Source organism: Salmo salar, chromosome ssa09 (genome assembly GCF_905237065.1).
Source record: "Salmo salar chromosome ssa09, Ssal_v3.1, whole genome shotgun sequence".
Classification (NCBI taxonomy): domain Eukaryota; kingdom Metazoa; phylum Chordata; class Actinopteri; order Salmoniformes; family Salmonidae; genus Salmo; species Salmo salar.
In genome coordinates this window covers 70,566,364-70,581,287 of record NC_059450.1, presented here as the reverse complement: position 1 = coordinate 70,581,287, position 14,924 = coordinate 70,566,364, and the positions used below count along the sequence as shown (strand labels likewise).

General features: G+C 43.2%; 1 protein-coding gene across 1 annotated transcript in view; it reads right to left on the bottom strand.

Annotated features, from left to right (window-relative positions):
- Positions 1 to 14,924, bottom strand: part of mcf2a (MCF.2 cell line derived transforming sequence a) — a 36,129-nt gene that overhangs the window by 15,316 nt on the left and 5,889 nt on the right. The window contains exons 2-3 of the mRNA XM_045723914.1: positions 811 to 879; positions 440 to 554 (exon numbers count right to left, since the gene is read on the bottom strand). Coding sequence (XP_045579870.1) covers positions 440 to 554; positions 811 to 879 — 184 coding nt within the window. The remainder of the gene's footprint in view (positions 1 to 439; positions 555 to 810; positions 880 to 14,924) is intronic.

Here is a 14,924-nt window from a genome sequence, read left to right as displayed (position 1 = left end):
ATAAAAGTATTTGAACACGTACTTTTCACTGAACAAATGTATACTTTTAGTAGTCAAATATAACATGCTAAATTGATTTGACAGCTAACTGCAGCCAAAGACAAATGATATTTTTTTGGTGCAGAAAGAAAGCCTGCAGAGTGAATACATTAGATCTGTTTACAGGGATGTTCATCGACTCTGTTGACCTGAACTCAAACTCCCCTTTTGGTCCACGTCCAATGATACGATCCCTCCTCCCTAGGATATACCTGCTCTGAGCTGGCACAGAGGACATCAAAATAGATGAGGGACAGAGAGCATCTAGTGCCATATCTGCAAAGAATACTAACTCTGGACTAAAGCAGGCACACACTGCATTGCAGAAAAAGTAATGAGGTGAGAGAGAGGGCTAGAGAGATTAATAGTAGGAGGTAGTGTATTACGTTGGTTCACCCACCGAGGTATGAGGGTGAGGTATGTTAAGACTTTGGCTAAAGACTCCTCTGGAATGTCGCTGAAAGCAGAGTATTCTGGGAGGGTGATAATCACGCTGGAGTCCTCACCACGCCCACCTGGGAAGAAAAATAGTTTCATATGAACTATCACAATCAACAGTGTACTAAACAATTATATGATGTTCTTTGCTGACCACTCATTTTAATAGTCTATAAATGTTGGATTAACTGAGAACAACTATGTCAGTGTTAGTTTCTACATGTCACTACTACTTTTACAGGTTGTAGACACCGCCTGAATCTACACAACCAATGTTAACACAGGTCAGAGGTTATGAACCCAAATAGACATTCCTGAGTAAAGACCTCCCACCTGATAGGTAGGCCACCTGCTTCTCAATGTAGCCGTCCACCTCCTTCATACTCATAGGGACTGATACCTCTGTGGGAAGGAGGAGAAGGAGAGAGCGATAGAAAGAGGGAGATATTAGAACAATGGGGTCAGAGGCCTCTTCGAAAGTGTCAACCCATGGTTATCTTCCATAAGGATGATGATTTAGCAGAGGGATTTACTGCCACCTAGTGGTCATATGTAAAACAACATCAACATTAGTGATAAGGAAGGTATTAAACTCTCAGCTGTCTGGTTCAAGTCAGTCAATCATTCGGAGGCGGGTGGACCCCATCTTTCCACTGTGACATCCAGGCTAGCACAGCAGGAGGCCGTCATTATACCTCTCCACACCCTTCTCCTGTCACCAGGGGAGAGGCAGCATGGAGTCATATACTGTGTCCGGCCTGCTGTGGTGGCATGCAGCATTACTCTCTCCTCTCATAACATTCCACATTCAACACAGTTGACAGGACTAAAACACTGCCCGTAATATACTGTACATATACAGTCAAATAGTGGTATAAGTGAAGCCACAGTGAAGACTGAGTTCACTTCTGTCACATTGGCATGATGGATCGGAAGACAGACACAGGAATGGATAATAGTTTTTTTTATTGTACACAAATTATGGCGTGCCGTGTAAAGGCACGGGGACGAAGACCAAACAAACACTATACAAAACACAGGGTTGAAACCCAAACAAAAGATTGAGGACTATCTTGAATAAATAACACACACGCACAATGATACCACACGGGACGAGACCCGGAATTATCTGCGCAATACAAGCGGCACGAAAGCCAAAACACAGCACAGGTACTCACACGACCAACGGACATCGGAACAATAATCGACAGCCCAATGGAAACCGAAGGGCACACTTATACCAGTACTCATCAGTGGGAACAGGTGTGCGTAATGAAAGTTCCGGAGGGATCCGTGACAACCTCGAGTAACAAGCATTACATAACCCTAAAGTAGACATGTTAAAAGTAATTTATAGTCATATACAATTCTCTGCTGTTGACAAGTTTATGCAACCGATCAACAGACCAGTTGATTCCCATCAACTAACCATCCCTTATGAATAATGTACATTATCATTAAATATGACAAGAGAGAGAGATGCAGTGAAGAGAGCTAGAGAGAGAGAGAGAGAGAGAGAGAGCGACAGAGCGAGAGAGAGAGATGCATTGAAAAGACCACGTATTCACCCTTCATACCCTAACTGACAAACAAACAAGTCAAAACAAAGGAAAAGTCTTCTAATGCTTTGTTGATTTCAAATAGGCTTTCTACTCAATTTGGCATGAGGGTCTGCTATACAAATTTATGGAAAGTGGTGTTGGGGGAAAAATATATGACATAAAATCCATGTACACAAACATCAAGTGTGCAGTTAAAAGTGGCGGAAAACACATCTCTTTCCACAGGGCCGTGGGGTGAGACAAGGATGCATCTTAGGCCCCACCCTCTTTAACATACACTACTGTTCAAAAGTTTGGGGTCACTTAGAAATGTCCTTGTTTTTGAAAGAAAAGCTAATTTATTGCTTCTTTAATCAGAACAACAGTTTTCAGCTGTGCTAACATAATTGCAAAATGGTTTTCTAATGATCAATTAGCCTTTTAAAATGATAAACTTGGATTAGCTAACACAACGTGCCATTGGAACACAGGAGTGATGGTTGCTGATAATGGGCCTCTGTACGCCTACGTAGATATTCCATAAAAAATCTGCTGTTTCCAGCTACAATAGTTATTGACTACATCAACAATGTCTGCACTGTATTTCTGATCAGTTTGATGTTATTTTAATGGACAAAAAAATGAGCTTTCCTTTCAAAAACAAGGACATTTCTAAGTGACCCCAAACTTTTGAACGGTAGTTGGCGAAATGGCGAGGACACTAGAACAGTCCGCAGCACCCGGCCTCACCCTACTAGAATCTGAAGTCAAATGTCTACTGTTTGCTGATGATCTGGTGCTTCTGTCCCCAACCAAGGATGGCCTACAGCAGCACCTAGATCTTCTGTACAGATTCCACCAGACCTGGGCCCTGAGAGTAAAAATCAGTAAGACAAAAATAATGGTGTTCAAAAAAATGTCCAGTTGCCAGGACCACAAATACAAACTCCATCCAGACACCGTTACCCTAGAGCACATAAAAAATATACATACCTCGGCCTAAACATCAGGACCACAGGTAACTTCCACAAAGCTGTGAACGATCTGAGAGACAAGCTAAGAAGGGTCTTCTATGCCATCAAAAGGAACATAAAATTCAATATACCAATTAGGATCTGGCTAAAAATACTTGAATCAGTTATATAACCCATTGCTCTTTATGGTTGTGATGTCTGGGGTCCGTTCACCAACCAGGAAATCACGAAATGGGACAAACACCAAATTGAGACTCTGCATGCAGAATTCTGTAACAATATCCTCTGTGTACAACATAAAACACCAAAAAATGCATGCAGAGCAGAATAAGACCGATACCCGCTAATTATCAAAATCCAGAAAAGAGCCGTTAAATTCCACAACCACCTGAAATGAAGAGATTCCCAAACCTTCCATAACAAAGCCATCACCCACAGAGAGATGAACCTGGAGAAGAGTCCCCTAAGCAAGCTGTTCACAAAGACCCCACAGAGCCCCAGAACAGCAGCACAATTAGACCCGACAAAATCCTGAGAAAACAAAAAGATAATTACTTGACAGATTGGAAAGAATAAACAAAAAAACGAAGCAAACTAGAATGCTATTTGGCCCTAAACAGAGAGTACACAGTGGCAGAATACCTGATCCCTGTGACTGACCCAAACTTTAGGAAAGCTTTGACAATGTACAGACTCAGTGAGCATAGCCTTGCTATTGAGAAAGGCCGCTGTAGGCAGACCTCTCAAGAGAAGACAGGCTATGTGCACAGTACCCACAAAATGAGGTGGAATCTGAGCTGCACTTCCTAACCTCCTGCCAAATGTATGACCATATTAGAGACATATTTCCCTCAGATTACACAGACCCACAAAGAATTCGAAAACAAACCCAATCTTGATAAACTCCCATATCTACTGGGTGAAATACCAGTCGTCCTGTGAGTGACGGTGTCCTTTTCCACGTTGTCGTCGGGGGTAACCGAGTCAGGCAGGGAGTCAGCGTGGGTAGCGGTAATGAGTTCTTCTGATATCTTGTCAATATTTCATGAGTGTTACTGACACTTACAGAGACATGGGCTGGGCCAAGCCAGGCTGGGCTGGGCCATTCACTCAGAGACATGGGCTGGGCCAAGCCAGGCTGCGCTGGGCCATTCACTCACAGAGACATGGAGTAGGGTTACTGTCAGGTACTGGTTAGTGTCAGGTTCAAAATGGATATCCTGGACTGGCTGTGTAATAATTCATGTTTCCATGGCTTGAATGTTATGGAGAGCTTGGAAAGGCCACATGTAGTATGTATAAGCAGTTTATAAATGATTGATAAGGGGTTCATAGTGTGTACTTCTGTATACATTGTAGCTCCTGTACAGCCTACATCAACAACAACTACTAGGTTATGTACTTCTTCTTTTACCTTTAACTAGACAAGTCAGTTAAGAACTAATTCTTATTTACAATTACGGCCTACCCCGGCCGACACTGGGCCAATTGTGTGCCGCCCTATGGGACTGCCAATCACGGCCGGATGTGATACAGCCTTTATAATCATTCACATTGTCATCTCTTCATCTCTCAACCATTCATGTTGACACAAGATACAATTTATTCATATCAAACCGGTACTGTAATGAAGAGGCAATCTAATTTAGAAAGGGTAGCTTTTTTTCATCTTCGTAACATTGCAAAACACTGAAACCTTTTGTCCAAAAACGATGCAGAAAAGCTAATCCATAATTTTGTCTCTGGCTTCCCGGAAAATGCAATAAATACACTTCAGTTAGTGCTAAACACAGCTACTAGAATCCTGACTAGCACCAAAACACTTGACAATATTACTCCAGTGCTAGCCTGGCTTCCTGTTAAGGCTAGGGCTGATTTCAAGGTTTTACTGCTAACCTACAAAGCATTACATGGACTTGCTCCTACCTCTCTCTCCGATTTGGTCCTGCCGTACATACCTACACGTACGATAGGGTCACAAGAAGCAGGCCTCCTTATTGTCCCTAGAATTTCTAAGCAAACAGCTGGAGGCAGGGCTTTCTCCTATAGAGCTCCATTTCTATGGAATGGTCTGCCTATCTATGTGAGAGACGCAGACTCAGAGACCTTTAAGTCTTTATTGAATACTCATCTCTTCAGTAGGAACTATGATTGAGTGTACTCTTGCCCAGGGGTGCGAAGGTGAACGGCAAGGCACTAGAGTGACGAACCGCCCTTGCTGTCTCTGCTTGGCCGGTTCCCATCTCTCCACTGGGATTCTCTGCCTCTGACCATATTACGGCGGCTGAGTCATTGGCTTACTTGAGCTCTTCCATGCCGTCCCTAGGAGGGGTGCATCACATCGTGCCAAGATTTCTTCGCTATACCCGACTTGAGTGGGTTGAGTCACTGATGTGATCTTCCTGTCCTGTTATGCGACCCCTCGGGCTTGTGCGGTGGAGGAGATCTTCGTGGGCTATACTCAGCCTTGTCCTAGGGTAGTAAGTTGGTGGTCTGTTGACATCCCTCTAGCGGTGTGGGGGCTGTGCTTTGGCAAAGTGGATGGGGTTATATCCTGCCTGGTTGGCCCTGTCCAGCGGTATCGACGAACATGGCCACAGTGCCACCCCCCAGACTCTAGTTTCTATCCTCCCTCTTCCTCTCTACCGCACCTGCTGTCTCGTCCTCTGAATGCTTGGCTATGAAAATTCAATTTACATTTATTCCAGAGGTGCTGACCTGCTGCACCCTCTACAACCACTGTGATTATTATTTGACCCTGCTGATCATCTATGAATGTTTGAATATCTTGAAGAACGGTCTGGCCTTAATGGCCATGTACTCTTATAATCTCCACCGGGCACAGCCAGAGGAAGACTGGCCACCCCTCAGAGCCTGGTTCCTCTCTGGCTTTCATCCTAGCTTCCTGCTTTTCTAGGGAGTTTTTCCTAGCCACTGTGCTTCTACATCTGCTGTTTGGGGTTTTAGGCTGGGTTTCTATATAAGTACTTTGTGACCTCTGCTGATGTAAAAATAAATACATTTGATTTTATTTAATTTAATGAGAAAAGGGGCAATATCCAGCATCCAGATATGACGACAAGCAAACGAAACAATACAGATAAACTGATAACAGCAAACACACTACAGTCGCCTGTCCTGCATAACTTCAGACAGTATAGATCAGAGGGAGAATGCTTGTGCTGCAGGCAGGCTGCAGTGTTTTGAAAATGCGTGCTAGTCTGTGATCCCAGGAAGTCTCCACCAGGGCCCCTCTCTGATTAGAATCAGCATTCTGTATCACATGACGTACACCACTCTGTCTCTGCCTGGCCTGCTAAAGATGTCTGCACAACACACCAGACCTCCAAATCATGCTTCCTACTTGGCAGCCCCACAGCTAGGAAACAATTATCCCCGCTGACTCGATTCGTCAAAGCATCCAAGCACCAAAGCCTAGTCAGGTGACTTCACTGAGTAGTGTTTGCTAAGCATGGCTGGGTCCTGCGACAGACTCCCAGGCAGCCAGACAGATTAAAGGCCCAGGGTAAAGCAGGGCTGGCCTTAGCAGGTGATCTGTGATAGCGTCTGTTTACTGAACAGGGTGATAGGAATCCTGGTGGATTAAAGCCGAAGTGAAGCAGCCGTGTGGTTTTTGCTCAACATCATCATTAGCCAACCAGTTGAAGCTGGTTCAAATGCATGAAATAGTCTTCCAACAAGACTCTGGTTATTTGACTGCATGACTTCAGAAGCCTTACAGAGATGACCTTATTGCTGAAAACAAAGTGTTATGTATATACATCCTTTCCTTTATCATGGATTAGGAGTTCCCGATCTAATAGAACACAGAGGGTTGTCTTTAATGGAAGCCTCTCTAATGTAAATTTGGTTGAGTGTGGTTTGATTCCAGGCTGTATCACAACTGGCCATGATTGGGAGTCTCATAGGGCAGCGCACACAATTGGCCCAGCGTTGTCCGGGTTAGGGTTTGGCCGGGGTTGGCAGTCATTGTAAATATGAATTTGTTCATAACTGGCTTGCCTCGTTAAATAAAATCAACCAAAAAAATGGCTGGTGCTAATTATCTCCAAAACTAACAGCATTGTTTTTGGGACAAATCACTCACTCAATCCTAAACCATATCTAGATCTATTACTGAATAATGTGGTGATTGAGTAAGTTGAGGAGACTAAACTGATGGGGGATTCCTCCCCGCTGTGCTGACAAGTTGTTTTCATCCGCTCATACAGGAGTAATAAAGGCCTAGTGCACTAATTTGGTAAAAACAAATATATAATTTATATAAATATATAAATATATAAAAATAAAAAGTGTATATTGTTTATTCTTTAATTGTGATTTACCAGAGGGTGCTGCAGCACTCCTACTTCCCAGAGTGCAGCTGTGCTCAGGGCACTCCTTCAGCAACGGGATTGTGTCATTTGCGGGCGAACAGTACACATTTTACTAGATAAGACCATGCCAAGAAGGGTGCCACTCAACTTCAGTGATATCACACATGACTGGCACTGCCATGATGGCAGGCTGTGGGCCTACTGGGCGGGCTGAGGAGGGTAGAAGCTTCTTCAGCCAACAGTCACTGTGATGTCTCATAGAAGCTACATTGTGTGAAGAGAGAATATACTGCACATGGACAAATCTCTTGAGACAGAGAAAGACAGGCACAGACATGCAATACATCACACACATGCAGTCCTTCATGTTTACATGCACACATTACACAAAGGGACATGGCTTAGACTGTTTTGAGGTCAGCAGATATTTTTTACCAAACAGGGCTTTCAGTGATAAGGAGATTATAGTGGTGGGCTTGGTAGAGGCAAAGTGTTGGAGGAAATGCCACACATCTAGGCTCATGTGCAGTGATTTGTTAACCTGATAATTTGAGATGTTTCAAGCTGCTTCTTTTGAGTATCAATGTGCTGCATCAATGTGCAGCAAAGCTAATAAAATGTTTGTGATATTCTGTTGTGAAGTGGGACAAATAATGAATGTGTACAGAGCAACATCTGCACAGACAGACTACTATTTCTATGAAAAACACCTCTTTGTCAGGGGTTGACAGGTTTAACTGAAGAGGTTTGTTATGGGGTCTTTAGGCTACGTTTAGACAGAAAGCCCAATTCAGATTTTTTTTTCACTCATTGGTCTTTTGACCAATCAGATTAGCTCTGAAAAATATCTGATATGAAAAGACCTGATGTGATTGGTCGAAAGACGAATTAGTGGAAAGAATATCAGAATTAGGCTGCCTGCCTACTGTGTGGTGCAGAGGTCTAAGGCAGTGCATCACAGTGCTGTCGCGTCACTACAGACTGGGGTTCGATCCCAGGCTGTGTTACAGCCGGCCGTGATAGGGAGTCCCATAGGGCGGCTCACAATTGGCCCAGCGTCGTCCGGATTAGGGGAGGGTTTGGCCGGGGGGATTTCCTTGGCTCATCACGCTCTAGCAACTCCCTGGGGCGGGCCGGGCCACATAATTTACCGTGTAGGCCAGGGGAGGACCATCCTCAGTGAATTTCATAAATATAGTGAAACATTAAAGTTATCCTTTTTAGCTAAAACTATATTAAATATATTCACATGTAAATAATGTATTAAAACACACTGTTTTGCAATAAAGGTGTACAGTAGCACCATGGTGTAGCTGGAGGACAGCTAGCTTCTGTCCTCCTCTGGGTACATTGACTTCAATAGAACACCTAGGAGGCTCATGGTTCTCACCCCCTTCCGAGAGACAGAGAGCCAGACAGACAGACAGAGAGCCAGACAGACAGACAGAGAGCCAGACAGACAGACAGAGAGCCAGACAGACAGACAGAGAGCCAGACAGACAGACAGAGAGCCAGACAGACAGACAGAGAGCCAGACAGACAGACAGAGAGCCAGACAGACAGACAGAGAGCCAGACAGACAGACAGAGAGCCAGACAGACAGAGAGCCAGCCAGACAGCCAGACAGACAGCCAGACAGCCAGACAGACAGCCAGAGAGCCAGAGAGCCAGAGAGACAGACAGACAGACAGACAGACAGACAGACAGACAGACAGACAGACAGACAGACAGACAGACAGACAGAGAGACAGACAGACAGAGAGAGAGACAGACACAGAGACAGACAGACACAGAGAGAGACAGACAGAGAGACAGAGACAGACACAGAGAGACAGAGACAGACAGAGACAGAGAGACAGAGAGAGAAAAAGAGAGATTTTTTTTTACTTAGCTAGTGAATACAGAGAGGGATGCTATGTTAGCTAGCTGGCTATGGTGATCTAACACTGGAACTCTTTCAAGTCAAGGTAAGCTTTTGGTTTTATTAATTTATTGTCATCGGGGCCCGCCGGGGTAACTGCTAAACTGCTTGCTGACTGTATACTGTAGTGCATGATTGGAGAGGGTTTACTAACACGTTAGTTTTAGTAGCTATGTTGACTAGGATGTGATAATGTCGGCTGTGAGGCGGTTAGCGGTTATGATATGAAGGTTTGAAAAGGTTTCTTAAACAGAAGCAAATGGAACGAAACAAGGATAAACATACCTGAATTTGTCCAATAGAAACTCTCATTTGCAACTGTTGGACTAATGATTACAGCCTATATCAGCTAGATGCAGGCAAGAGTGTACAAGGCGGTATTACTCAAAATTCTCTCAAACTGTGCACCTACGTTGTAAACTTTTATTCATAGGCTAAGTTGTAGCAACCTCCTGATGGGTATAGGTAAAATTTGAGTATAATGTAGTAGCCTAAACCTATCAATTTTACATTGAGCTGGGTGAATGGAATATGAATGACAGTCACCCAATATGCTGTAATAGAAATAAGGCCATGCTCATAAGCTCTTTAGGGATAGGGGGCAGCTTTGGGAAGTTTGGATTAAAAGTGTGCCCAGAGTAAACTGCCTGTTACTCAGGCCCAGAAGCTAGAATATGCATATAATTAGTAGATTTGGATAGAAAACACTCTAAAGTTTCCAAAACTGTAAAAATAATGTCTGTGAGTATAACAGAACTCATATGGCAGGTGAAAATCTGAGAAAAATCCAACCAGGAATTGGGAATTCTGAGGTTTGTCGTTTTCAAGTGAATGCCTATCGAATGTCCAGTGTCTGTGGGGTCAGATTGCACTTCCTAAGGCTTCCACTAGATGTCAACCGTCTTTAGAAGTTGTTTCAGGCTTCTATTGTGAAAGAGGAGCGAATAAGACCACTCTAAGCAGGTGCTCAGCTGAAAGCCTTTAGTTTAGTCATGCGCATGAGTGCGAACTCCGTTCCCTTTCCTTTCTAATAAAAACAGTATTGTCCGGTTGAAACATTATTGAATATTTATGATAAAAACACCCTAAAGGATTGATTAGAAACATCGTTTGACATGTTTCTATGAACTCAAATGGAACGTTTTTGACTTTTCGTCTAGACTTTGTGCCCGCGCTTTGTGCATTTGGATTACTGGACTAAACGCGTGAACAAAAAAGGAGGTATTTGGACATAAAGATTAACTTTATCGAACAAAACTAACATTTATTGTCTAACATGGAGACCTGGGAGTGCCATCAGATGAAGATCAAAGGTAAGTGATTCATTTTAATGCTATTTCTGACACCTCTCCTTGGTTGGAAAATGGCTGTTTGGTTTTTGTGGCTAGGCGCTGACCTAACATAATCGCATAGGGTGCTTTCACCGTAAAGCCTTTTTGAAATCGGACACAGCAGCTGGATTAACAAGAAGTGTATCTTTAGTCGTATGTATAACACTTGTATCTTATATCAATGTTTCTGATGAGTATTTCTGTAATTTGATGTGGCTCTCTGCATTTTCACCGGATGTTTGAGACAATGCATTTCTGAACATAATACACCAATTTCAAATGAGGTTTTTGGACATATAGATTAACTTTATCGAACAAAACAACCATTTATTGTCTAACATGGAGTCCTGGGAGTGCCATCCGGTGAAGATCATCAAAGGTAAGTGATTTATTTTAACGCTATTTCTGACTTTTGTGACACCTCTCCTTGGTTGGAAAATGGCTGTATGGCTTTTGTGGCTAGGCGCTGACCTAACATAATCGCATGGTGTGCTTTCACCGTAAAGCCTTTTTGACACTGTGGTTGGATTAACGAGAAGTTTATCTTTAAAATGGTGTATAATACTTGTATGTTTGAGGAATTGTAATTATGAGATTTCTGTTGTTTGAATTTGGCACCCTGCAATTTCACTGGCTGTAGGCCAGGTGTTCCGCTAGCGGAACCCCCTTCCCAGAAAGGTTATCTTAAAACGGCACTGACCTCCACTGGTGTAGGCGATGTGTAAGTTCAGGATTAACTGCAGGAAGCGTGATGGGGCTTCAAAATGACCCATTCTTCACATAACTCATAGGAAAGTAGTTTGTTAAACCCTGTCTGCCATGTTTCTTCACACACACAGAGGTAAATGATATTGACAGGTTAAAATACAACCAGGTGGAGGCAGGTGAAGACTTACAGGTAACTGATCTGTAGAGTGTGTGTGTGTGTGTGTAAAGGTTTTTCCATATACTGCAGTCTCTCCTCGTCCTCTTGGCAGATCCAGCCCAACCCACGGAACGTAGCTCACATTACACACACATTATTACACTGAACCAACTCCGCCTGGTAAAAATAGAACGTCCGGGGCAGGGCCTTTTCCCCAATGTCCCCATTACCTTCACACACAGGCCAGCCTGTGGACTGGGACAACACCCTCACACAGGGGAAGTACAGGGGCACAGGTCAGTAACCAAGGTGACAACGGAACAACAACAAAGCAGTGCCAAAGGTCACCAACACAATCATGTTAGTCCTCTATAGAGAAGAGAATGCAATATACTAGAGCAGGTATTCCCAAACTGGGGTATCAATGCCGTCCGGAGTACGCCAAATAAAAATGTGATTCACGTTCTTTTTTTTAAATAAAACATTACATTTTTTTTTCACATTTTCTAACAGTCCATGCATTTTTTCCAACGGGTCTATACATTTGGGTGAGGTTTTTTTCCTCGCCTGAGTAGCCTCGTTTCACTGCCAAAAATAAAATTAAACCATCTAGTGTTCAGCGAAATAAGAACACAATGTCATATACTGGTAGTACTGCTACTACCAGCAGTACTACACCTGCACCTGTCAACGACACAAGTTGTTCTGCTTCCACGAGCACATCCAATGCTAGCATCAGTAATTCTACATTTGTTGTTAGCCCAGCTAGCATGGACACTGACAGTTGTGAATCTGATGCAGCCGAAGAGCTACTGCCCCCTTAGCCGGGAAAGCACTGAACAACAGACAGGGACGTTGGACCATCGAAAAGGCGCAAATATGATGAGAACTACATTGATTTGGGGTTCACTGATATTGGGAGTAGTGCCTTTCCTCAGCCACAGTGTGTTATATGTGCAAAAGTACTGTCTCACAACTCGATGAAACCTTCACTCTTGTGCAGACATTTAGAAACAAAACATGACAATTTGAAAAATAAGCCAGGGGAGTTTTTTGAGCGAGAATTAAGACGACTTTCGAGTAGTAAGACATGTATAAAAGCAACAGATACCATTAATAAGAAGGGGCTGGAAGCATCTTATATGGTGAGCTACTGAGTGGCTAGGACAGGCAAGCCCCATACTATAGTGGAGGACTTAATTCTCCCTGCTGCTGTGGATATGGCTGGGACAATGCTGGGGGAAAAGGCCCAAAAAACTATACAGACAATGTCTTCATCAAACAACACTGTTTCACGACGCATCAATGACATGGCAGGAGATATTTTGAAACAATTACGGCTTCGCATACAAGCCAGTGAATTCTATGCTTTACATCTGGATGAGTCAGCAGATGTGGCGGGTCTGGCACAGCTCCTGGTATATGTCCGTTACGTTTAAAGGGGGGTCAATTAAGGAAGACATCCTCTTCTGCAAACCACTGGAAACCAGGACAACATGATATATGTTTAAAGTACTGGACAGCTTTGTGACATCAAATGGACTTTGGTGGTCAAGATGTGTTGGTATCTGTTCTGATGGTGCAAAAGCCATGACAGGGAGACATAGTGGAGTGATAACATGCCTGCAAGCAGTTGCTCCCGACGCCACTTGGGTACACTGCAGCATCCACCGAGAGGGTCTTGCTGACAAAGGAATGTTAAAGCAAGGCCCCTGAACTCTCGTGTATTTTCTGCACTATGCAATGATATGGGCAGTGACCATTTACAACATACAGAAGTGCGCTGGTTATCAAGGGGCAAAGTATTGACATGTTTTTTTTAAATTGAGAGACGAGCTTAAAGTTCTTTACTGACCATCATTTTCACTTGTCTGACGGCTTGATTGATGACGAGTTTCTCACATGACTGGCCTATCTGGGTGATGTTTTCCTCGTCTGAACGATCGGAATCTAGGATTACAGGGACTCTCCGCAACTATATTCAATGTGCCGGACAAAATTGAGGCTATGATCAAGAAGTTGGAGCTCTTCTCTGTCTGCATTAACAAGGACAACACACAGGTCTTTCCATCATTGTATGATGTTTTTGTGTGCAAATTAACTCAAGCTTACGGACAATGTCAAATGTGATATAGCGAAGCACCTGAGTGAGTTGGGTGTGCAATTACCCAGGTACTTTCCCGAAATGGATGACACAAACAACTGGATTCGTTATCACTTTCATGCCCTGCCTCCAGTCCACTTACCGATATGTGAACAAGAGAGCCTCATCGAATTTGCAACAAGCGGTTCTGTGAAAATTGAATTTAAATCAGAAGCCACTGACAGATTTCTGGATTGGCCTGCACTCAGAGTATCCTGCCTTGGCAAATCGCGCTATTAAAACAATGATGCCCTTTGCAACCACGTACCTATGTGAGTGGATTCTCGGCTCTCACTAGCATGAAACCTAAATACAGGCACAGACTGTGTGTGGAAAATCATTTAAGACAGACTCTCTCCAATACAACCCAACATTGCAGAGTTATGTGCATCCTTTCAAGCACACCCTTCTCATTAAGGTGGTGGTGAGTTATTCACAATTTTCGATGAACAAGTAAGGTTTTATATGAAAGATGGTTAAATAAAGAGCAAAATGATTGATTATTATTATTTGTGTTCTGGTCCTATAAGAGCTCTTTGTCACTTCCCACGAGTCTGATTGTGACAAAAACTCACACTCATTCTTATGTTTAATAAATGTATCGTATAGTGTGTGTGTGTGGCAGGCTTACAATGATGGCAAAAAATTAAATTTGAGAGTGCGCTGACCCTGGTGCTAGGGGTCAGGTTGAATGTTTGAAGGGGTACGGGACAATACAACGTTTGGGAATCACTGTACTAGAGGTACAAACCACCACTGTCCAGGAGCTGTACTGTAACTGAAGTCCAACAAACTGTCATCATAATTGGAAATGAATCAACACTGATGAGAAACTAGCCCTTTCTTCTTCATTGGATTTGTATTTGAATCAACACTGATGAGAAACTAGCCCTTTCTTCTTCACTGGATTTGAATCAACACTGATGAGAAACTAGCCCTTTCTTCTTCATTGGATTTGTATTTGAATCAACACTGATGAGAAACTAGCCCTTTCTTCTTCACTGGATTTGAATCAACACTGATGAGAAACTAGCCCTTTCTTCTTCACTGGATTTGAATCAACACTGATGAGAAACTAGCCCTTTCTTCTTCACTGGATTTGAATCAACACTGATGAGAAACTAGCCCTTTCTTCTTCACTGGATTTGAATCAACACTGATGAGAAACTAGCCCTTTCTTCTTCATTGGATTTGTATTTGAATCAACACTGATGAGAAACTAGCCCTTTCTTCTTCACTGGATTTGAATCAACACTGATGAGAAACTAGCCCTTTCTTCTTCACTGGATTTGAATCAACACTGATGAGAAACTAGCCCTTTCTTCATTGGATTTG